The sequence below is a fragment of the Daucus carota genome, chromosome 7, assembly GCF_001625215.2.
Source record: "Daucus carota subsp. sativus chromosome 7, DH1 v3.0, whole genome shotgun sequence".
Lineage (NCBI taxonomy): Eukaryota > Viridiplantae > Streptophyta > Magnoliopsida > Apiales > Apiaceae > Daucus > Daucus carota.
In genome coordinates, this window is record NC_030387.2 from 40,981,630 (window position 1) to 41,006,682 (window position 25,053).

The 25,053-nt window shown below is 36.4% G+C and overlaps 6 protein-coding genes across 11 annotated transcripts; 4 read left to right on the forward strand and 2 right to left on the reverse strand.

Annotated features, from left to right (window-relative positions):
• Positions 1-1,485: 1,485 nt before the first annotated feature.
• On the reverse strand, positions 1,486-3,199 carry LOC108195494 (CASP-like protein 3A1). Of its 2 annotated transcripts, none has more exons than XM_017362456.2 (3): positions 2,851-3,176; positions 2,257-2,392; positions 1,486-1,879 (listed from the first exon to the last, which is right to left on the reverse strand). In XM_017362456.2, the coding sequence occupies exons 1-3, from the start codon at positions 3,066-3,068 to the stop codon at positions 1,664-1,666; spliced, it is 570 nt and encodes a 189-aa protein (XP_017217945.1). In that variant the 5' UTR covers positions 3,069-3,176; the 3' UTR covers positions 1,486-1,663. The 2 variants fall into 2 exon arrangements, with proteins under 2 accessions (XP_017217945.1, XP_063936891.1); XM_064080821.1 differs by lacking the exon at positions 1,486-1,879 and adding an exon at positions 1,886-2,086 and having other exon boundaries at positions 2,851-3,199.
• Positions 3,200-4,286: 1,087 nt separating this feature from the next.
• On the forward strand, positions 4,287-4,754 carry LOC108195081 (uncharacterized). Its single transcript, XM_017362013.1, has one exon. It carries the CDS (start codon positions 4,287-4,289, stop codon positions 4,752-4,754), a length of 468 nt encoding a protein of 155 aa, XP_017217502.1.
• A 1,075-nt stretch (positions 4,755-5,829) lies between these two features.
• LOC108193653 (transcription factor MYBS3) lies at positions 5,830-9,834 on the forward strand. Its single transcript, XM_017360403.2, has 3 exons — positions 5,830-6,373; positions 7,936-8,132; positions 9,044-9,834. Exons 1-3 carry the CDS (start codon positions 6,073-6,075, stop codon positions 9,680-9,682), a joined length of 1,137 nt encoding a protein of 378 aa, XP_017215892.1. The 5' UTR covers positions 5,830-6,072; the 3' UTR covers positions 9,683-9,834.
• Positions 9,835-15,465: 5,631 nt separating this feature from the next.
• Positions 15,466-17,113, forward strand: LOC108193462 (histidine-containing phosphotransfer protein 4). The gene is made up of 6 exons (XM_017360123.2): positions 15,466-15,632; positions 15,864-15,994; positions 16,095-16,163; positions 16,285-16,356; positions 16,618-16,690; positions 16,791-17,113. The coding sequence occupies exons 1-6, from the start codon at positions 15,588-15,590 to the stop codon at positions 16,836-16,838; spliced, it is 438 nt and encodes a 145-aa protein (XP_017215612.1). The 5' UTR covers positions 15,466-15,587; the 3' UTR covers positions 16,839-17,113.
• Positions 15,760-20,786, reverse strand: LOC108193461 (pre-mRNA-splicing factor ATP-dependent RNA helicase DEAH1). Of its 5 annotated transcripts, none has more exons than XM_064081309.1 (3): positions 20,522-20,786; positions 16,960-20,276; positions 15,760-16,131 (listed from the first exon to the last, which is right to left on the reverse strand). In XM_064081309.1, exon 2 carries the CDS (start codon positions 20,154-20,156, stop codon positions 17,316-17,318), a length of 2,841 nt encoding a protein of 946 aa, XP_063937379.1. In that variant the 5' UTR covers positions 20,157-20,276; positions 20,522-20,786; the 3' UTR covers positions 15,760-16,131; positions 16,960-17,315. The 5 variants fall into 5 exon arrangements, with proteins under 5 accessions (XP_063937379.1, XP_063937378.1, XP_063937377.1 ...); XM_064081308.1 differs by lacking the exon at positions 20,522-20,786 and having other exon boundaries at positions 16,960-17,105; positions 17,301-20,507; XM_064081307.1 differs by lacking the exon at positions 20,522-20,786 and having other exon boundaries at positions 16,960-17,105; positions 17,226-20,507.
• Positions 20,787-21,234: 448 nt separating this feature from the next.
• LOC108193532 (clavaminate synthase-like protein At3g21360) lies at positions 21,235-23,206 on the forward strand. The gene is made up of 3 exons (XM_017360234.2): positions 21,235-21,755; positions 22,293-22,546; positions 22,733-23,206. Exons 1-3 carry the CDS (start codon positions 21,375-21,377, stop codon positions 23,091-23,093), a joined length of 996 nt encoding a protein of 331 aa, XP_017215723.1. The 5' UTR covers positions 21,235-21,374; the 3' UTR covers positions 23,094-23,206.
• The last annotated feature ends 1,847 nt before the right edge of the window (positions 23,207-25,053 follow it).

A 25,053-nucleotide genomic window follows, 5' to 3' on the forward strand; every position in this document is an offset into this window, starting at 1 on the left:
GACTGTCTCCCGGGTGAATTTGAATATGTGCAGTTACTAGTGTCACATCACCAGTCCTAGTCCACTTTACAATGCTATCATGTGAAACTATATAATTATAATAAAATCTTATCAATATCCAGAAGCATATTATGGTTCACCTAATCTAGATCAAATTTTGTAATCAAAATTTAGTTATAAATTTTGGTATATTATCACCTGATCTTTACGAGTATAATCTCACTGCAATAAACCGCCTCTCTATACTTCTTTCCTGGTTTTCCATGAGTAAATTTGAAGGATATTATCTAGATGGTCGATATTTTTAATGATAAGCAACCGAACCTTTTAAAGGTACTTTGGCAAGCCTAAAAGTGAGCAATGATAGAGGTGGATCCTGATGGCGACAAGAGGGTTCGGACGAGCCTTTAAATTTATTTTCCTTAATTTTTACATAATTACATAATTTTATGAAACGGTAAAAAATTACATAATCTAAATATTAAATTTTTATTTCTGTGTTATCATTTTGGTATTGAACATTCTAATTAAAGTGGATTTGAATGCAACGATAAAGAATTACATTATATGAATATTAAAATTTTATTTTCTATAGGTTATCATTTTGATACTGAACATTTTAATCAAGATGAACAAGACTTGTTTATATTGTGAAACGGTAAAGAATTATATAATATGAATATTAAAATTTTATTTTATATTTTATCATTTTGGTATTGAAAAACTTACTAATATAAAAATGATTTTAGAGTTTATTTTAACATAACTATTTAAAAAGTTAACATAAATCGATTAATTATTATTACAAAATATTACTACATTCCTTACTTTCGGAGCTGGATCTGACATTGTCTATCGGTAAATTCATTTCAATTCTAAAAGATTCAGAGATGATCCACCGCTGCCATTGAAATATGATGTGCGATTTTCAAAAAGTTTGCACCATCATTAGAATTAGAAGAGCTCAACTGCCACAAAGCCTCTCGAATCTCATCAAAGTCCACTCTACAATTTTCTTATCGGCCATCATCAACCCAAAACCCTGCATATTTAGACCCTTCTACTATCACCCTAGATCCCTTAGCACGCAACCAATTCGATCTCACTCGATTATTTTTCATATATATCTTGTTTTTGGAATAAAGAAGATATGGCTACCTTCCTACCTAAAAGACTGCTTTTAAATCTTTAAATACAGACCCTAAATATTTAGGATCATCAAAGGTGAATTTTTGGGCATAATATTTGGTTCCTCACGCATATTTTTCTGATTTTTTGGAAGAAAGTTATTAGCTTTCTAACATAGACATGTGATCAGAAGGTAGGGTACTTATGTAGTAGGATTCTCTACACAAAAAAAAAATTTGTATATATATACAAGAACAACTTTAAAACAAACAAACAATTCATTAAAACAAGTGTAAGACAATGGATTTTTTTTTTTGAATATATACAAAGAATGTAAACGACAACTTGAATATAAAATAAAACAAAGAAAAATGTCATATAGAAGAAAGAGAGACAACAATATTGGATAAACAACAAATTTCTACAAGGAAGTATTGTTTAATTTATGCTCCTACATTATTACATACCCATACTTGAAGGTTAAAAAGCAAGTAAAATAGAAATAGGTACACAAGAAAGATAAGTATGCAAATTCTCAGTGTTTGAATAGCCAAACGACATCGGCAACTGTTGACGTGGCAAGTAAGAGCCAGCTGAAGAAGGTGAGGCCTATTGAGACTGCAACGCGATTACAGAATCGACTCAAAGGCTTACAGAAATTCGGGAGAGCTGAATGACGAATCCCTGTACGGTTCAAGTTGGTAACTCCTGATGCAGCTGATCCAGCACTCATCAGTGCATAAGCAAGTACCTACAAAATTTCAGAAACACGGAAGATCTGTTAAAAATGACTATCACAACACTGAAGCTACAAGTCTTCAGATAAACACTCTTGTAAAGCGTTTTTACTTTAAAAAAAATTGCAGATTCTAAAAGGCGGTCTAGTTATTCCAAGATAATGTTGTTGCTTCTGAAAAGAAATCCTTTCAACACTGTTTATCAACCAAGTCAGGTGAACCTTGCAACAAAGAATAATCTATTGAGTATCATCCATATAATGATCATCGCGAGGATCATCAGTCTTAGATCCTATGTCATTCTACCAGATAAAAGCTGTAAAATGAATCTGAAATTTGGCAATGTACAAACAATTAACCACCAGAGTAGGCAATTGCAGCCATATTTTACCTGATCCACAGCGAAAAGAAGCCATAGATACTTCCGCGATGAAATGACCAGAGATTTGCGCAGTATCATTGACATGTTATATAACAACTGTACTAAAGAGTGGAATGCAACAGCAGCGGTAACTCCAACCAAGTATCTGCCCATCACATAATACAGACAATGATATTATTTTATCCACCTGTAACTTTACTCAAACTTATTACTTATGCCTTTGAACAGTAATTTCCTAAAATATTACAAATTTGTAAAAAATTTGGGCCAAGAGTTTACACTATAAAATTTTAGATAAAAATACTAAAATTTATCTCGGTGTTAACTTAAATCAGATATCAAAACTTTTACATCCTCTAGGCCAGTGTTTCGGAAAAACTTGAATCATCAACCTCGTGTTATAATATGCTTGAACTATAAATTACTCATCATGCATCGAGCTAAATATAGTTAGATATTTCTCGTCAACTGGGCGTAAAATGATTTTCTTCTAAATTTTAACTAAAATTTTGGATCCCAAAGAAAATTCTTATATTTGTAAGAAATAGCTGAAATTTCTGAAAGAAAAAGAAAGTTAACTAGAGGAGTTCAGAAAAAACATACTGAAACGAATCAGAGAAGGACCACTTGGAACGCACAGGCACTGTCAAGCCAAAAACAGAGATAGTCGAATCCTGTTTAGCCGTGACCATGAGCGAAAGTGCAGCTACCGTGCTGATCAAGCAGACCAATCGAAGAACGACGTTAACACAAATCCCCCTCGCCTGCACACTCATTCCAGCAGCCGTGCCTTTGGCATGAATCCCGCTGTCCATCCCCATTGAAATGTGTGTTGCTAGGTGCAAGAAATAATTGATATGGTTTTAAAGAGAATAAGGCTCGTAGTATGGAGCGGCGTCATTTTATATAAACGTGGCAGAATTGTGTTTAATGTGATGTTTTTTTTGCTATTTGTGCACGCTGGTTGACCTTATCTTTTGTGTTGTGTAATCTCTTGAAAAATCTAGGTAGTAGATGCTTATCGTATCAGAAATCGAAGAGGGAGTTATTTAATTTTATTTTTTTCTTTGACTCGACATCACTGCTTCTGCTGGTAAAAATGGGCTGCTGTTGCTTATGCTGGTAAAATTACAGAAGATATCTATCTATACATGTATAGAACGCGGTTGGGGGGCAAGTACCCCGACTGCTCCTATTATAGCTCCGTCCCTGCTTTTAGGCTTGTGTCCTTTGCAGAAGAGATTTTAGCAGACCTTATCATTTCAAATGCTAGCAGAAGCGCTATAGAGTCGCGGTCCAAATGCTGGAATTAAGGTAATTAGTTGCTTAAATCAGGTATCATAGATCCTCAAGGATATATCATCCAAGTTTGCAGGTAACTTAGTTAAACCATAACTGTCAATTTGGGTACATATTTCCTTTTTCGTAAAATATTACTCATAGCAAGGGAAATGGAAGCCTTCTTACCTAAGAAACATTGGAGTAAAATGCAGGAGCAAATTAAACACATGTTTATTCTGGTTTTAAAAAGATTACATAAGATTCATGCTGAAAACATGTTTAAAAATTGCCACTAAACGGAGGCACACGGTTTAGCTTTAATTAAAGGAGTAAAGTGATGCTTTATATTATGAGCAATGCTACGTCCACAAAAACTATCACGGAAATAGTTAGTGATTGAGTCGGCAAAGATGATCGATCTGCTTTGAACCAAACTGCTCACTGAATCAGGACAAATCAAGTAAAAACCGGGGATGTTCAATGAGGTCATATAGCGCAATGAGAAGGGCTAAAAGTTCTTGTGTCTGCAACATCTAGTCATACAACTCCACTACTGACAATTCAGCATGCATTAGTCGAGTTAAATAAATAAAAGGTCGAAAACTACAGCAGGGCTCGCTTTTGAGCCTAAAAAAGCAGGGGAACTCTTTTCAGTCTTTTTCAGGTACAAAATCGTGTTCTGATTCACCCTTACATAAGCGCACTCCTCTCCTCGGAACCTCCTCCATCAGCTCTTTATTTCCAAATCCATGAAGAAAATGGAAGCAAGTGGAGCTGTGACAGCGAAAAAATTCTGGAGCATGTTACGTGCATTGTACTTCATGATACGTAAAGGCAAGTCCAAGAATCTCAAGTGCCTGCTTGATCTTAGTATGATGATTAAGCGTCACAAAGACTCCCCCGTCAATAGGCACCACCTCTCCAATGTTCATCCCAGAGAGTACGTATTCAGCTGCAGTAACACTCCTCTCTTTCGCGTCAATAGACCACACAGTAGTAGCAGTACTGGTGGCTACCGTTTCTTCTTATGTGCTAAGATGCTTCGTGCAAACGAGGAGGAACACGATGTTGGGAGTGTCAACATTGCAGGCATGAAGGCGTTGGAGATGCTTCGAAGCCCGGTGGAGCATGATCAGGATGAGAGGTGTGTGGACGAGGCAGCTGAGGAGTTTATAATCAAGTTCTATCAGGATTTGAGAAGGCAAAATGTGATTACTAAGAATTGAGTGGAGTTGCATTATCAGATTATTTGTCATACCAGACTTACAGCAGTTAAAAATAGTGAGAAAATAGAAGTATGTAACAAAATCACACCAATAAAACTATGCTGTTTGAACTGGAGATCAGCTCAATGATATGGAATTGAGCTCGAAAATTTAAACAAAAATTTAGTTTGATGAGCCTATAAGGTCAAGTCGACTAGTGGAGTTGCACGGGTGTTCAACTCGAGAGTGACTATACTTTCTGGTTAATATTGAACTCTGACTGATAATTAGTTATATTTCCCTTTCTGGTCTCATTTTCTTTTTTCTTGTCCCCTCCAAAATTTTCTATGTTAATTTAATAAGATGAATTTCATATATAATTTATTAATTTTATTGAAATGTAATGTAATATAACACATAGCTTATTATTATAATAATTGAATAAAAAATGGATTTCAAGTCAAGTGACAAAAGAGCGATATTATATATATGTGCGTGTATACATACATACATATATATATGTATGTATGTATATATTGTCTTATTTATATAATAAATTAAGTAATGTATTTAAAATTTTAAAATACAATTACGTTAGTTATGTTAAATTCTTTAAATTAAATTAAGTAATTCAATTCCACCCCATTTATCATGATTATGCTTTTAATAAAAAAAACTATGAAAAAGAATAATTTTAAAATATTTCACAATCTTTTCTAATAAAGACTCCGTTATTATTAATGATAAAAAACGGGTATCCCTCATTATAGAATTCAAAAATATCTAATATATTATTTCAAAAATGATACGAGTTGGTCATGATAAGTTTAGTTGTTTTTCATAAAATTTTATTTTGTGAAGAATATGAATTTAAATAAAAAGTGAATGATGTGCTAGTCACCCTTCCAAAATTACACGGAGACGCGCACACTCAATATAATAAATACATTTTTTTACTGAGTATCCTATATTAAATATTATATTTTTAATTATGCTACCAAACACTTCATTAATGGATTAATAATAATTTGAAGATTAACGAAGAAGTAAAGGCAAGATAAGATAGAAATGTTCTTACCCATCTTCCTAGAAACTAGAAAATGATCACAACACATTTCATACTCAACTCATTAAACCAATCCTAAGACCTCTTCAAATCTTTCTCCTCCACAAACTCCTCCTCCTCCCCTCTTTTACAATTTCTTACACATTCAACCTCTACACACACCATCTCTCTCTCTCTCTCTCTCTCTCTCTCTCCATATATAATCACACACAACCATTGCATTTTCAAGTTGACAATTCAACTGAGTTGCTGCAGAGGCCGAGTTCCACCCAAATGACTCGGCGATGCTCCCATTGCAGCAACAATGGCCACAACTCAAGAACCTGCCCCACCAGACCAGGTGGGCCCACAGCCCCTGGAGTGAGGCTGTTTGGGGTCAGGCTCACAGATGGGTCAATCATCAAGAAGAGTGCTAGTATGGGCAATCTTTCAGCTTTTTCTGCTGTTTCTCCAAACCCTCCTGGCTCTCCTTGTGATGCTCTTCTTGACCCGACCCATGTGCCTGATGAGTACTTGTCTGATGACCCGGCTCATGCTTCTTGCTCCACTAATCGCCGTGTCGAACGCAAGAAAGGTGGATTCTTTAATCTTTGATCTTTATTTAAAATTTTATGTGAAATTTAAAAGTTCTAGTTTTGTATGGGGTAATGGTTAGAATTTGGTTGTGATAATCTCGGTCTCGAACTCTTTATGTGTAAATGTATATGGAATCTGCAATGAAGCTTAAAGCTATGATCTTTATTTGGAATTTATGTGAATTTTTTAAAGTTCTTCTATTAATTTGGGGTAATGATTAGAATCTTGATTTCGATAATGATATCTCGGTCTCGAACTCTTTATGGGTGAATGTATATGGAATTAATTTGCAAGAAAGGCTAAAGCTTTGATCTTTATTTAGAATTTTATGTGAATTTTAAAAGTAGTTCTTTTGATTTACGGTAATGATTAGAATGTTGATTTTGATCATCTTGGTTTCGAACTCAGAAAAAAGGTGGATTTTTTAAATGTGTGAATTTATGTGGAATTGATTTGCAAGAAAGGTTAATTCTTTGATCTTTCTGTGCATATATGTAATGTGGAATTGATTGTTAGAGTGACTGAAAGCTTCTTTGTACTTGCCACTGCATCATGTTTTCATCCACCCAGTCTCTCTTCGTTTATATTGTATATAATGTTTGTTTTTATTCTTTATTTAAGCGTTTTGGTTGTGTTTGTTTATGAGCATTATGTTGTGATCATCGTTGTTGTATCAATTTGTCATTTGGTTCTTTAGTCAAACAGTTTAGCATTATGTCATGGGAAGAACAATTATTATAGCTCAACTTCAAATAAATACTCGTACACATTCATATAAAGTAAGTACCACTAGTATGCATTTACACAATAACAACATGCATCTGTGTTAATACAGGGAAACAAATTAATTATGTCAAACATAGAGACTAATACAAATCTTGCCACTTTGATCACCTTCTGATGAATATGGAATGATGATGAGTATATTACAACTTACTACTGTCTTGTGTTAAGATATGGGAAAATGAACTTGTAGCTCATTCATAATTCATCATAGTATTTTAACCAAGGTGATTTATCTATTCGCTGTTAAAATGAATAATTATTGTTTTGGCCCTGTAAGATTTACTTAACTTAAGAGCCTCTATCTCTCTATAGCTTATGGGTGAAATCTAATCTGATTTAGTCCAAATGAAATATGTTTAGATATGGGCAAGACACTTAAATTTGGAACCTGCTGTAGTGCCTGGAAAACTTTATCAGTTCTAGTATAATTACTCGCCAAAATTTTGAAGTGAATAATGCGATCAATTATCCTCCTCGTAGTGTTACCTTTACCCCTAAATCTCATCTTACAGTTGATTAAATAATCTCCCAGAACACAGTACATTATTGTGGCTTGGTGTATATGGAAACTAATATGGTGCCCAGGTTGATTTTGTCTGCATATCAGTGTGATATTGTCTTCACTCTTTCCGTAGTTCTTAACTATAGTTTCCTGAGTTCAGAATTAACCACCTGCGTGCCAAGGAACGATTGACATATATTATAATTTCTTTTAGAACCTCTGACTTTGTGAGATGTTCTATTTTCTAAAATCCCACTGTCTGGTACATATAGGCACTCCATGGACAGAAGAGGAGCACAGGATGTTCCTTCTTGGTCTCCAGAAATTAGGGAAAGGAGACTGGCGGGGCATATCACGCAATTTCGTAATTTCGAGGACTCCGACACAAGTAGCAAGCCATGCTCAAAAGTACTTCATTCGTCAGACCAATTCGACTCGGAGAAAGAGAAGATCGAGCCTTTTTGACATGGTATCTGAAATTATTTGTCTTTTATACACATTTTATTTGGTTTATAGTTTGTTGTGATGAAGTATACAATTCTGTTACTTTCTTTGTATTAACTTGAACTGTATAATATATCTTTTGCCTCTAGTTTAGTTCGCTCCAAGTATATAATCATCCTATGGCTATACACGTTCACCACATGTACCAGTTAGTATCCAATGGCGTACAGTAGCTGCCTACACTTATAGTCAGTGGGGGCAACTTACTGCACTTAACTTGAACTCATATATATTAACTATAGTGTGCTGTTTTTATTAGAAACTTCTACTATGGTAACAATTTTGTAAATGCGTGGAACATTGAATGTGGTAGTATATTTGTAGATAGTGTTGAAGTCGGACACCTATGGCTCAACAAATAGATATTGGAACTCATAAGCATTCCAATCATTTAAAAGATAAAACCTTCAACCAAAGAATGAGATTCTGATTCACGCTAACTAGCCTTGATCCATATGCCCCCAAGGTTTAACACAATCTAAATCTCAATTAAGTCATGTGTCCGACATTAGTTAAATATGTGTTTATCCTTGCATGTTTGAGAGTGAATCTTTTGGAGGAAATTTACAATTCCCCTGCACTAAATTAGCTAATTCCCACTGTAGCCCAAGTTTTAAAGTTTTTTTTTAGTTTTTCCCCTTATTTCAAATTTTAAAATCGAGAAATATGTATTAGCATTCTGGTCTCACTGGGTTTAAATTCACATAATTATTTACATAAAATGTTTGGAAGCTAGTGGCACTTTAAATTTTTCGGCTCACCAACTGATTTCTGTAGCTACGACCCTGTTAGTATTGATTAGAATTAAGCTAGTTATGGTCTCATTGAATAAAATCTTTTCTTCCTACCCGGTGTCTTAATGTTATTTGTTTTCAGGTGACAGATACACCACCTGTGGTGGAAGAGCAGTTCATGCTACCTCCCCAAGCAGTAGAAACTGATAAAAAGAGCTCACTGCCTTCGCTGGTTCTCACACCGCCTGTGGTGGAAGAACAGTTCATGCTACCTCCCCAAGCAATAGAAAACGATAAAAAGAACTCACTGCCTTCGCTGGGTCTCTCTCTCAAAACAGATTATGGATCTACTGAAGATACTCATATGGAAGACCCTCGGGCAGAAATGGTTGAAGATATCAAAGAAAGTGTTACAACTCAAGCAGAAGCTGAGATTCAACAGGTAATTCCGTCGTTTTACCCAGCTTATATACCTGTTACATTTCAATTGTGGCCATCAAGTGCATCTATCCTCGAAGAAGAGAAAGGAACAGAGGCATCTCATCACGAGGTCCTCAAGCCAATTGCTGTGCTTCGAAAAGAACCTGTTAATGTAGATGAACTAGTGGGAATGTCCCAATTAAGTATTGGAGAAACTGACACAAGCCGTATGGAGCCTTCAGCTCTTACCTTAAAGCTATTAGGCGAACCATCAAGGCAATCAGCTTTTCATCCCAGCACTCCAGTTTCTGCTTCAGATGTAAGTAAGGGAAATGGTAGTAGCGTAATTCAAGCAGTTTGAATGGAGTTAAAACTATAAACTTCAGTTCGGGCTAAGGTCAGTACTATATCTGTATAAATGTGTTGTTCAGTTATATGTTTATGTAACTTAAAGACTCAAACACTTGCTAGGTAGCAGTATATAACGTAAAACTTCATTCTTTTATTATTTAACATATTAGGGGTTCGAAGAATGTGATAAATATTAGCAATGCGCCCTTTTATTTTATTCTTCACTTTTTGCAGTAGTTTGCAAAACGCTTTCTATGTTTCTCAGGAGCCGCTTAAACCCTAGGCCTCCTGTTCATCGAAAGAAAAATTGTATTTAGACAATTGTCCCACAGTTTACGTAGCTGCACATCATTGTAAGGGGTGGAGAATAACTGTAGTTATTCCCATCAATTATTGTCGAAGTACCAAACAAGGGATTAATTCCAGCAACTTAGATTTGTAGAATAGATTCTGCAAATCATCTGTCATGATTAGATCAACCAGCAATAACAGATGAAAAGTTCCCTAAAGCTAGATTGTGATTGATTGCATCAATCCTGTTTCTTCCATTTCTCGGATTATTCTTTAGCACAAAATGATTGTTTTTGCGGCCAGATACATCATGCATTACAGGAGATCTTATTTTATTTTTTTATAACTAAGTACACTCACACACCTATCTTGTCTTTAACAAGATTCGAACTCTCGACCTCCAGTAATCCTTGACAAGATTTGAACTCTCGATGTTCGATAAGAGGACCACCAGGGGCGGACCGAGTGTAAGACCATGGGTGGCCTTGGCCCCCCCATCCTTCCAGCAGCATAGTAGTAGTAGTATATAGTCTCTGTATATTAGTTGTATAATCAGTTGTAAAATCTAAATATAGCCCCCCCATCTTTGTTTATATACATCTGGCCCCCCTTATACTTCTAGTCTGCGTCCGCCACTGAGGACCACTCATCTTGTGTTTAATAAAACCTCATTTGGAGATTTGAACTCTCGACCAACGGTAAGACCACTTATCTTGTCTTTAATAAGATCGGAATCCCATCTTGTCAGTTATGATTCGAACTCTCGATCTCCGATATATGGAGCGAACCAATCTTGTTCTCACAAGATTCGAACTCTCGACTTCCATTAAGCGGGGAGTAAGACAGCCTTCCCGTTACTAGACTCATTTCTCGACATATAGAAAAATAAGAGGATAATTTTTTTTTTTTTTTTTTTGACAAATGACAGAATTATTTTAACTGAGCAGTAAAAGATTTTTGCGGCACATATGAGTTTATACTAGCCAGAATACAACAAAATACTAGTGATAAACATCGAATCATGATCGAACAGAATGACTTTTTGCCGTTGTTATACCATATTAATCCATTGTGGGATTCGTATAAAAATAAGAGATAAATATATGCATGATGAACAAATGTGTGCCCCTCTAAACACACATTCATATTCTGATCTTACTCCACCCATACCAAATACAGCTTTCTTTAGTTCTTTTAGCAAAAGGAGCTTTAGAAGTGACAACACGTAGCCTTTAAAAGTAAACGCTACAGGAAGGAACCCGCACAACCAACATAGCCGCTTCTATAGACGGACAAGAATTGCGATCAATATCCCGAAATTTTAGGATCCTTAATTTCAGATTTATCTATGTGTATAAATTGATAAAATATATATAAAGCACTTGAATTAGGATTCTGAAAATAAATTCGACTAGCGCCATGAACTTCAGGGCACTAGCAAGACACATTTGCTCCTACCTACTTCCTAAACAAAGATTATAATACACACAAAATTAAATTCCAAAAGATGCAAATTTGGTATATGTATAAAAACCAAGATTGATAATAAGTTGGAGATTGAGTTCTGTTGAGATTCTGGACAGGTGGAGTAGCTACAAGTTTACAACGGTGTGAATTATGTGCTTCGAGTATCTTCTTCTCTCAGAGGAGGAACTGACACGCAGCTAGAGCCGGCCATTCGGGCGGGCCGGGGCGGTTCGGGCCGGTTCAGACGGTTTCCGAACCGTCACTGGTGGAACCGTAACCGGCCCGTCTAGATTGGCGGTCCGGTCCGTGCCGGGCCGGGCTGAAGAAATTGGAAACCGGAACCGTCTTATACGGATTGTACGGGTTTGGCGGTTAAGCGGGTTAGACGGTTCGACGCGGGTCGCGGTTCAGGCGGTTCATGCCGCGGTTTAAGCGGACAGGCTACTCAGTCACTCACACTAGGCAGTACACATAGACATAGCCTTTAGTTGGTAGTCACAGTAGTTGAGTTAATGATTGTGTTTTTTTTTGTTTTTTAGTGCAAGTGGTTTGTTTTCCATTTAAGTGTGCAACGGATGACTTTTGCAATGAAATTTAATTGTTTAATTTAATTAATAATAAATTATTATAAACTAATAAATAAATGGTAAAAAGAGGGCGGTACCTCTTATAAATTTTATTAATTGGAAAAAAGTTTTACAAATAATTTGAGAGGACTCCTCTCTAAAAAATTCAACGGAACAAACCGCTTATACAAACTAAATAAAGAAATACATGACGAAAGAAATTTTCATTTATTCTTCTTGTTCATTTGAAGAATTGCCCTCTTCGGTCGTAGTATCCATCAACATCCAAGGATCTTCTTTACCGTCCGAGTCATCTTCTTTTAGTCCTTGTTGTCTTTTAGCAGCTTGGTCCCAATCCTTTTTACAAACGCAAATCTTTACCGCATCTGGCGCGAGACTTGTTCTCTTCTCGTCTAAAACTCTTCTACCTGCACTAAAAGCCGACTCCGATGCAATTGTAGAGGCAGGGACTACTAATACGTCCCTTGCAATTTTAGCTAAAACTGGAAATTGTATCTCATGATTTCTCCATCATGTTAATATTTCAAAATCCTCGTTCAATTCATAGTTATAAGAAAAAAATTCTCTAAGCATAGTATTAGAAGCAGGAGCTACAGGAGCAGAAGTAGTGGAAATTCTAACCTTTTGTTTTTTATTTATTATTCAACGGTTTATCTTTAATTTAATAATAAATTTCGTTTTAAAATATATAATATCGAGTGTATTAAAATATAAACTTTTTTATTTCGTTTTAAAATATAAATTTTATTTCGTTTTAATTTTTAAATTTCAGTAATTTTCTTTACAAAATAATTTAGTAAATTTTGTTTCCGTTAAGTAAATTATTTATTAGTTTACAATTTATTGATAATTAATTACATGGTAACAAAATAAAATAATTTTATCCCAGCACTCGTTGCAAATTTTTCATCAAAATAATTAAAAATATACCATTATAAATTAATAAAATAATTAAATTACACGGTTCACGGTTAGGTCCGGGCGGTTACAGATTCGACGGTTTTACGGTTTAAACGAGACGGTTTAAACGAATTCTAACGGTTCCGGGCCGGTTACGGTTCGGTTTCATATTTTATAACCCGTATTCGGCCCGTGTTGAGTAACGATTCGGTCGGTTTTGAACCGAACCGTATTTATACGGTTTCGGGGCGGTTAAAAAGACGGTTCGGTTCCGGTCGGGCCGGACGGTTTGGCCCGTTTGGCCACCTCTACATGCAGCTAGAGCCGGCCATTCGGGCGGGCCGGGGTGGTTCGGGCCGGTTCAGACGGTTTCCGAACCGTCACTGGTGGAACCGTAACCGGCCCGTCTAGGTTGGCGGTCCGGTCCGTGCCGGGCCGGGCTGAAGAAATTGGAAACCGGAACCGTCTTATACGGATTGTACGGGTTTGGCGGTTAAGCGGGTTAGACGGTTCGACGCGGGTCGCGGTTCAGGCGGTTCATGCCGCGGTTTAAGCGGATAGGCCACTCAGTCACTCACACTAGGCAGTACACATAGACATAGCCTTTAGTTGGTAGTCACAGTAGGTGAGTTAATGATTGTGTTTTTTTTTGTTTTTTAGTGCAAGTGGTTTGTTTTCCATTTAAGTGTGCAACGGATGACTTTTGCAATGAAATTTAATTGTTTAATTTAATTAATAATAAATTATTATAAACTAACAAATAAATGGTAAAAAGAGGGCAGTACCTCTTATAAATTTTATTAATTGGAAAAAAGTTTTACAAATAATTTGAGAGGACTCCTCTCTAAAAAATTCAACGGAACAAACCACTTATACAAACTAAATAAAGAAATACATGACGAAAGAAATTTGCATTTATTCTTCTTGTTCATTTGAAGAATTGCCCTCTTCGGACGTAGTATCCATCAACATCCAAAGATCTTCTTCACCGTCCGAGTCATCTTCTTTTAGTCATTGTTGTCTTTTAGCAGCTTGGTCCCAATCCTTTTTACAAACGCAAATCTTTACCGCATCTGGCGCGAGACTTGTTCTCTTCTCGTCTAAAACTCTTCTACCTGCACTAAAAGCCGACTCCGATGCAATTGTAGAGGCAGGGACTACTAATACGTCCCTTGCAATTTTAGCTAAAACTGGAAATTGTATCTCATGATTTCTCCACCATGTTAATATTTCAAAATCCTCGTCTAATTCATAGTTATAAGAAAAAAATTCTCTAAGCATAGTATTAGAAGCAGGAGCTACAGGAGCAGAAGTAGTGGAAATTCTAACCTTTTGTTTTTTATTTATTAAACGGTTTATCTTTAATTTAATAATAAATTTCGTTTTAAAATATATAATATCGAGTGTATTAAAATATAAACTTTTTTATTTCGTTTTAAAATATAAAATTTTATGTTTTAAAATATAAAATTTTATTTCGTTTTAATTTTTAAATTTCAGTAATTTTCTTTACAAAATAATTTAGTTAATTTTGTTTCCGTTAAGTAAATTATTTATTAGTTTACAATTTATTGATAATTAATTGCATGGTAACAAAATAAAATAATTTTATCCCAGCACTCGTTGCAAATTTTTCATCAAAATAATTAAAAATATACCATTATAAATTAATAAAATAATTAAATTACACGGTTCACGGTTCGGTCCGGGCGGTTACAGATTCGACGGTTTTACGGTTTAAACGAATTCTAACGGTTCCGGGCCGGTTACGGTTCGATTTTATATTTTATAACCCATATTCGGCCCGTGTTGAGTAACGATTCGGTCGGTTTTGAATCGAACCGTATTTATACGGTTTCGGGGCGGTTAAAAAGACGGTTCGGTTCCGGTCGGGCCGGACGATTTGGCCCGTTTGGCCACCTCTACCTGCAGCATATCAGCAGCTGTAGATTAAGCATAAGCTATCTTTAGTACGTAGGTAGCATCTATATTGCAATGATGTGTGTGTTTTGCGTGCGTGATCCGTTCTGAGTAATTGAACAGGAAGAAAACACGCGCTCAAACATATACACGTCACTCAGTGCCCACGGTCATGTTCCATTACAAATTTCACGGTTTTAGTATCATTTGATTACAAATTTCTTTAGAATACAAATTTCACGACTTTAATATCTACAAATCCTACGACTTTGAGAATATATCAACATAAACGAGAGGTGCACTATAACATTATTAGGATTCATCAAAATTTCTTAAACTAATAAACTTTATATAGAGTATATATTATTTTAACAAGTTTAAAATATATAGGAAACTAAAATATAAACATAGTTCTTAAGTTTTTAGCGCATACTCTGTTGTTATTACGCCATCCCAAATATTAAGTGTCATTTTTACTTTGTGCAGATAGGAAAAAAATGTGTCACTTATTTTGAAACGGAGGAAGTAGTAAATTATATGGAGCAGAGCTTGCAGAATAACAGAGGTCGGACTTAAATATAGTTCTACGTATATGTGTCTTTTCTTGTCGTGTTCTTAGATTCTTCTTTCTGAGTGTGTGTGTGTTATTCCATGCCACAGATGCTATGTTATATAAACCCTTGTTGGCATTCCAAACTTGATAAACTTAATTCAAGTGTTTGATAACAAGTCTTAATTTCACTTCCAAAAATGCATAGACGGCTTGCTAGTATGAGAAAGTCCCTTCTGGATCAGGTAATGTCTCTTCGACGTTAACTACTACTTTTCTTCTCTGTATCACTGAGGTAAATCATGCCGATTCATGGTTCATAAGGTATCGCATAATCCATGCATGCATGTGTTAAATCTGCATTCTTAATAATTATGTCAGAATCTGATGATATATAGGCTTAACTCACAAGTTTAAGTAGCACATACAAGATATATGAGATTTAATTTACTCATAAAAGTGAAGAGTACTTGCAGGGCTTTCTTGATGAACAGTTTATTCAGCTGGAGGAGTTGCAGGATGATAGTAACCCTAATTTTGTGGAAGAAATTGCTGCATCATACTATCGTGATTCAGCCCGACAAATGTTGAATATAGATCAAGCACTGTGAGTACATTGATACTGCAAGAATACGAGCACACTGTAAACTGCAGAGGCTTGCATGTCATGAAGCTCTAACTAGGCTTGCATATTCGTGTCTGTGCAGGGATAAGTACCCTCTTGATTTCGCAAAGTTGGACAATCTAATGCACCAATTCAGGGGAAGTAGCTCAAGGTAATATATATACTATAAGTTATAGAGTTCTAGTAACAAAAAAATATACTGTGAATATTCTTTTGCTTCGATATATAGAATTACAAGGATGCTTTAAGCCTTTAACCTCTCTTTAATGCAGCATTGGTGCTAAGAAGGTGAAGAATGAGAGCACACAATTTCAAGAACACTGCCGGACTGGAAATGCAGAAGGGTATATACCTATCTCTGAATATTTTATAGTAATCCTATCGGTTTATGTTTTAATTTATTTACAATTTACTTGACCAAAAAAAGTTATTTATGAATTTAAATTATCACTTCGCCTTCATAAATAACACTTCCCCTGTTCTTGAGTAGTAGTTTAAAATTGCGCTTCTCTGAACAAGTGAAAACATGTGGATTTAGGATTAACAAAGCGATTATGCAGTTTTAGATTTTATTATGATAATTTGCATTAATCAAAACTGTGCAGATGCAGGAGGACTTACAGACAACTCAAGAAAGAATATGCAACACTTAAAAAGAAGCTTGAAGCTTATTTCCAGGTTTCATATATCAGTATTATTCGATCAATCAGGTTTATATTCAGAACACTTTGTTCATTGCTTTTCACTGGTGTTGATCTATTCATTATTTCTGTATCAGTTGGCAAGGCAAGCCGGGCCTCTGGAGACAGCAAGCCGGCCTAAATAAAGAACTAACCCGAACAAAACTGTATTAAGCCTTTCCCCCAAGCTGTTTTCTAGTCACTAATAAAACTGTGGGGAAATTAAATGTATAATTTTATGTGATTGATAGTATGAAATATTATTACCTCTTTCTAGCTTTGCTCATTGATCATGGTTAGACCTTCTGGTTTAATTTGTGTTAAAATTGCCCCGCGCTGGCTATGAATGGTTCTTCCCCTGACCATAGCCATTAGCCATGACGATGCTCAACAGAACGAAAGCCCCCTTGTTTCTGCAGACTAGCAAGAACCAGAATTAGTTTGCCATATGTCATAAGTAATTAATCTAAAGTCAGATCTTGTGAAGAATCATATCATAACTAGCAATAGAAAACATTCATAAAGGAATGTACATAGGAAACAAGTAGGTTTTACTGTCATCAACTTTCATAATGATCAAGTAGTAGATTGGCCAGAATTAACCTAACCACTATATCCTCATATCAGATGTCAAGACCACCCTCTGCACTTGGCCTTTTCTTTTTTGCTTCCGAGTCTTTCACATCCTTTAGCCGATAAAAGTGAGGAGCAATCTCGACCAGCCACTCTGGTTTCAATTCAGTTACCTGGCGCATGTACTCTTTAGTTGTGAGTACTAGTTCATGGTAGACAACCAGTTTTGGAAATTTCAATGCTAATCCAGAACTCGGATGGATATGAGCAGTCTGACTATATTTAAAAGTTTTGTACGATTCATTCTTCTGCAGCCTTGCAGAGTTTGGAAAGTATCCTGATGTAATGGCTTTCTGTATAGCTTCCAAATCACCAGGATCGGATGTCAATTCAATTTCAACACGCTCCAATAATCCAGCCAACTGTTCTCGTATGTCTCTAGCACGCTTCATGCTCTTGACCTGAACATAGTTCTCGTAGCACCACTGATGTGAGTAGTCATTTTCCTTCCATGACCTGTAAACATTAAGTAATGCGACATGATCTCCAACATTACCAGTATAAAACAGCTTTCTGGCATTGTCTGCATGAACCAATTTTTTCTTAGGACGATAAAATATCAAACTTCCTGTCGAAAGCATTGCAGCTATTGATATGATCTCTTCAGAACACTTGTACTTATCAGATGCAATAATCATCTTAGATAGCATGGGATCGAGAGGAAACTCAGCCATTTTTCTACCTACTTTTGTTAGCTCACCCTTTCTATTTAGTGCTCCCAGAGCATATAAAAGCTTCAAAGCTTGCAACAAACATTCTTGTGCTGGTGGGTCCATGAAGTCGAACTCTGACACGTCACTAATGCCTAGGCTCTTTAAACTAAGAACAACATTAGCAAGGTTGGTTCTCTGAATCTCTGGGACAGTATTATCTTCCATGTCATGACGATAGTTGTGGAGAGTGTAGAGTCGAAAGCATTTTCCAGGCCCTGTTCGACCAGACCGGCCAGCCCTTTGATTTGCAGATGCTTTGGAGATAGGTGTTACCAATAAGGACTCCATGCCTGTACGAGGATTGTAAGATTTTATCTTCACAAAACCTGAATCTATGACATGCTTTATCCCATCAATTGTCAATGATGTTTCTGCAATATTTGTTGCCAGAACAACTTTCCGCGCACCCTCTGGAGCAGGCTCAAATATTTTGGCTTGCTGCTCTGTTGGAAGGTTTGCATATATTGGGCATATAATCAGCTCTGCAATTTTTGTTCCCAGACTTTTAGTCCGTTGCTTAAGAATCTCCTCAGCCGACTCAATTTCCTCCTGACCAGTAAGAAAGACCAGTATATCACCATCTCCGGGGGATTCAGTGACATGAATATGAAGAATAGTAACAATTGCTGCATCCAAGTAATCAGCTTCCGGGGCTTTCGTGTAATGAATTTCAACAGGAAAGCTTCTGCCAGGCACTTTAAAGATTGGAGCACTATCAAAATAATCACTGAACCTCACCGCATCAAGAGTTGCACTTGAGATGATCAACTTAAGATCAGGACGAAACCGAGCAATATCCTTAACTAAACCAAACAACACGTCAGTGCACACCGTTCTTTCATGAGCCTCATCCACTATCACCACGCTGTAACTTGAAAGATCAGGCTCCCCAAGAAACTCTCGAAGTAACATTCCATCTGTCATGTATTTGATAACTGTTTTCTCAGAAGTGCAGTCTTCAAAGCGGATGGCATAACCAACCTCATGCCCAAGTTTAACTCCCATTTCTTGAGACGCTCTGGCAGCTACACTCATAGCAGCAACTCGTCGAGGCTGTGTACATCCAATCTTTCCGTGTTTTGTATAACCAGCCTCATGGAGATACTGGGGTATCTGAGTAGTCTTTCCAGAACCAGTCTCCCCAACAACAACAAGAACCTGGTGTTTTTCTATAGCTTGCAGCAATTCCTCCCGATATGGATAAACAGGTAATAATTTCCTATCACTCTGAAGCTTCTCAAACGCTGATCTTGCTACAGATTTGTTGGTCAGCTCATTACATAGCTCTTCATCATAGATTTCACCACGAATCAATTCATCGCGTACAAACTCAATCTGGTTCTCAAAAATAAGCTCATATTCAGACATCGGCTTTTTATCTTTTGATCCAAATTTCATGATTGCCTTGTTAACCTGATAATCCTCCCATGCTTTTTGTTCCGCAAATGGCTGCATCCTGTCATCAGCCTTTACCTCCCTGTAACGCTCCAATGCCACAGAAAATCTCTTCTCCTGATTCACTCTACCTTCTTGATCATAAGCATCAGGCATTCTGTACTCATCAATTTCATCAGCCTCGTGACCTTGCTTCTTAACGAGTTCACATAACTGCTTCTTGTAACTTAGTTCGCATTGTTCTGCTTCAGTCAATTTCTCGCCCTCCAACAGACACAAATCATCTTGCATCTGCTCTATCTTTTTTGTCACCCTTTTCTTGGTATAGTTAAACCTAGAAACTTTCCTCAAAGCCCCAAAATCATCTCTTGCCAAGGCCTTACCTCTCCTGCTCCCCTCTTCATCCTCTTCCCCTCTAACTTTCGACTCAATCAGCTTCCTCTTTGCACCTGCCTCCCGAGCCCTTATCCGTTGCTCAAATTCCTCCCTCTCCCTCTGATCACGCAGCCTCTCTTCCTCCTCCCCGGACTCAGAACCCCCTTCATCCTTAACAATCTTCTTTCTTTTAGGCACAACATCCTCCTCATCCGCATCATCCTCAAACTCAACTCTCTTCCTAAAACACTTCTTTCCCGAAACCTCACCAACATTATCATCATCATCATCATCATTATCATTATCACTCTCTAAGAGAGTATACATCCTCTGCTTCTGGGCCAGCATAACCGCCTCCCTTTCTCGTCGATTATAAACATTTTCTCCGACCTCCCTCGTATCAAATTTATCAAACAACTCTCGTGCAAAAGCACGCAATGCATCATCATCACAGCCCTTCAAATCATCCTTAACAGAATCAACAATATCAGCAGGTGATTTAGCGTTCTTGGAAACACTAACAACATATTGCACAAGCATAGACTCTGAATATCCTAAACACATTAATTTATCCGAAACCCATAATTTCAAATCACTAGCCATGCAAACAGTTATTAAAATCACAAAATTCCTTGATCGAAACAAATATAACGTCTATATTTTAAATAAAAAACGTATGCTAAAAAAAGCTGATTGCATTATAAAGAGATTACCAGAAAAAAGAAGCTAAAGGGACTGCCTGATTATCGAATAATATAAGATTGGGACCTTCCTCGGACACCTTAGAATACCAACGAAGCTGTGAGAAGAATAATCAAGAAGAGGAGATGAAAGACACAATATATAAGTAGAACATGAAAACTCGGATAAAATTATATTCCTGCTCGGACTATATATGCCCTGCTCTGGTCAAATAATTCGCGCCCTACTGAGAATTTATTCCCGTAGCCTCCAAGTTATTAAAGCTGCCTTTTGTATTGTTGGTCTGTTTTTTAACAAACTGAATTTCAATTTTTACAGAAACTCGTAAATTTCAATATCAAATCTCACCAAAAATATTATCTTTTAACGTTATCAAAAATATTATCGGACAGTTATTTGATTTCTACTACAATAATTTTTGTATCAACATTTTTTCCAATAACTCAACAATTTTTAACAATATTTCGAAACAGAGCCTAAATAGGTTTTTTTTTTTTTTTGAATAAAAGACAAATTTCATTAATACGAAATGTCATACAAAAGAGTCTCCAACAATACATCTGGAGGAGACGTAAACACCTTTTGAAAATCTAGAGAACAGGGTAATTTAGCTACGAGAAGAGCTACTCCATTCGCTTGTCGTTTAACAAATGAAACTGAATAACCTGACTTCGAATTTAAAATAGGTCTTTTAAAAAGCACCCCAAAAAAAACACTGTACACAACTTTCATGAAGGTGCAATGAACCTAGACAAAAGACAAAGCATGACTCATCCTATTCCTATCTTTCAACGATCACATTATTATCTCCTTATTTTATAATTTTCTTTCGCTGGTTTTAATCTTTTAACAAAATTCATCATCATGTCAACTGAAAGCTTGTTCATACCAGTTAAACTGCCTCAACAAAAACACTACAACAATGGCATCACCTTCCCGGCTGTTCTGTCACCAAACCCTGAAAAATTATCCAACAACACAGTTCCTTTTTCCAGTGTTTTACAGGCTATAAAATCATCAGCAGCAGCCCTGGAAAGTCTTCTTAGTGAAACAGGGGCGATCCTGTTCAAGGGCTTCCCGGTTGTGTCAGCTTCTGATTTCAATGATGTTGTCGAGGCTTTCGGGTTTCTTGAGCTGCCTTATGTTGGTGGCGCCGCCCCGCGGAGTAATGTCGTGGGACGGGTCTTTACGGCTAATGAGTCTCCTCCTGATCAGAAGATTCCGTTTCATCATGAAATGGCTCAGGTACATCCTGCTCCGATACAAACCTTCTTAAAATATATAATAAAAAAAAAAATCTTTAATGCTCCCTTCATTATTTATATATAATTGTTTTGAGATTAGCTAGAAAAGTCAAACAACCTGTATAAAAAACAGAGGACCGCGTTAGAATATGCTTTCGACTTAAAAGTTAAAAATCACTTAAATTCTTAATATAAACTACATGTTATACGATTGTACAAATTTCATAATGTGCTTATATTGCTATCCCTGTGTGCTTGTGTACAATGATTGTAATAGGTACTTGTATTAATCTACTAAGAATCTAGGTTATTTGGCATGCTTAAGCACAATTTATGAATGTAGTTTTAGCTTTTATCATAGTTGAGCACTTTCTTGGCGCATACTGTATATAGGTATTAGGTTCTAGCAATTTTGCTCAGTAGTGTGGTTGAATATATGGTATTGTTAGTGAATAGCACGTTGTATTTTAGTAATTTGTATTGAAAGTGTTTCGGTTCTGGTCATATTGGGCGAAACTTAGTGAATCCTTTGTGATAGGTACCCGAGTTCCCGGCCAAATTGTTCTTCTTTTGTGAAGTAGAACCAGGTAGCGGAGGAGAAACACCTATTGTTCTTAGCCATATTATTTATGAGAGGATGAAGGACAAGTACCCGGACTTTGTTGAAAAATTGGAAGATACCGGATTGATCTACACAAGAGTGCTGGGAGAAGATGATGATCCTTCGTCTCCAATTGGCCGTGGCTGGAAATCTACGTTTTTGACCAAAGACAAGAGCGTTGCTGAGGAAAGGTTTGTAGTTTCGACCTTATTACTTCTAGTTTGAAGTTCATATATTCTAGATGTCACTGGATGAAACTTCTCGGAACAAAAACTAATAATGGAATGATGTACTAATCAATTTTTAGAAAAAAATTATAGACCTAGTAGAGATCATAAAGTGTAGAGTAATTCACGTATATATTGGGTGATTAACAGAGCTGCTAAGCTGGGGATGAAGTTGGAGTGGATGGAGGATTCAGTGAAGACTATAATGGGTCCAATTCCAGCAATCAAATACGACAAGGAAAGGCAACGCAAGATTTGGTTTAATAGCATGGTTGCTGCATATACCGGATGGAAAGATGCACGAAATGATCCTGTAAAAGCTGTCACATTCGGAGATGGTCAAGCATTGCCAGCACATATTATCTACGACTGCTTGAGGATTCTTGATGAGGAAAGTGTTGCCATTCCTTGGCAGAAGGGGGATGTTCTGCTGCTGGATAATCTGGCTGTTCTGCACTCCAGAAGATCATTTGAACCGCCACGACGAGTGCTGGCATCACTTTGCAAGTGAAACGAGGTGGAGTTACTCCCACAGGCACCAGTGTGCTCCTCACTCTGTATGTGCCTGACTGGCCATTGATGTTATATATAGTTTTCTCTGAATCAGAATGACATTTTGATGCATGTTGAGCCATATATAACCAAACCAAACCAAACATACTCAGTATATCCCGCTTAGAGCAGGGTCTGAGGAGGGTAAGATGTACGCAGCCTTGCCCCTACCCTTAAAGTAGAGAGGCTGTTTCCGTGAAGACCCCCGACTTAGTGCACAATAAATAAAATAGTGTGTGCTATAATAAGAATATAATACCTTAGCCCATGGCTTTCTTCACACGGGACTTACCTAAACAGTTCTGTTTGTCGACGATGGGTGATAATGATCTGAAACGGAGATATCAAACCGGATAAGAACCGCCATTTCACACTTTCTTGAATTATGTAAGCCATCCATGTCGATTCTCTTTTATCCACGCAAATCCTTCGATGAACCAAAATCCGGGGATGAACCAAAATCCGGGATGACGCATTGATACGCATTGTTGAGTAAATCTGAAGTAGAAAACATGCATGGCCTTTTCTTTCAATCTCCGAATTTCCACCACTTGAATTGAGTAAATCTTGATCGTTACGAGCAGTGAAAAGGATAGAAGCAGTTTCATCACCAACAAGACACTCAGACACGCGAGTCTTCCTAAGAGAAGGAATCTTAGATTGACCCTTCTTCAACACATCTTCACTACTCACAACCTTAACCACAACGTTGTGCCCCTGAGTCCCCGGTTTCAAAGCATCCACCTTCACAAAAACCGCCTTCCTCGAGTGAGGGTGATTGAATTAAATATAAATTATGTGCATATTTGACTATTGCTAAAAATGTAGAAAAACGTTGTTTACTACTCCGTCATAACATATCTTTCCTTAATTTAATTTGTGCATATATGTTAATGTATAATGCAAACCAAGTCAGATTTTAAGGCTGCTAAACTACCAACGACAATCTGTCTGATCGATGAATCCTCTGATATCAGGTACTGCGTAGTTGGAATTCAGATGTTTAACACCAAAATTTAGGAGATTGAGCCATACCATATACACGTCTGGTCGATGAATTCTATGATACTTTGGTAGTTAGGATTTTATCTCATTCCACTAATTTAAAAAGAGAAGAAGGAAAAGAAATTGAATTTAGGAGATTGAGCCATACCATATACATGTCCAATTCATGAATTCTCTAATACTTTGCTAGTTAGCAATTTTATCTCATTCCACTAATTTAAAAAGAGAAAAAGGGAAAAAAAATTAATTGTTTTTGTCCTTTTTCGTTTTGAGATATCTAATCCAATTTTTTATATTTCAAAATTTATCAAATATAATAAAATTTTATAATATAAAAATCAACTACTCCCGTTATTTTTATTTATTGTACTTATTTTATATATTAAATATCAACTGGTCATATCATTACCTTTATTTTTATTACCTTTTCACTCTTACTTTAATATATTTTTTAATTTCATTCTAACTCAAATTTAAACATTTAAATGGCACGAAGGGAATATAAATAATTAATTGCTAACTATTTCAAACAAAGCATATACTGTAAGCTTTCGAGAAGAAAAAGTATCATAACAGTAATTAAGCAACCCGGTCAGCTACCTGTCTTTGACTTTTTTCACTTTGCTTTATTTCTTTCAAGACTTCACTGTAAATACACATTTGCACGTGAGATTAGACTTAACCTGTGAAAATAATCGTGTGATTAGAAAAGTTGATAATGACTTTCTTGCACTGTGTCTATTTCTTTAACTTTGCTTTATACTGTGTATTTTATTTACTTAATGTTGGAGTTTCAACTTGCTTGTTTAATTATGATGAATCTGCCTAATTAGTGACCAGCTATGACATCTGTATGCATCTTTTCGTTTATTTATATGTAAAGTTTAGGATAAGTTAGCCATTTTGATCAAAAT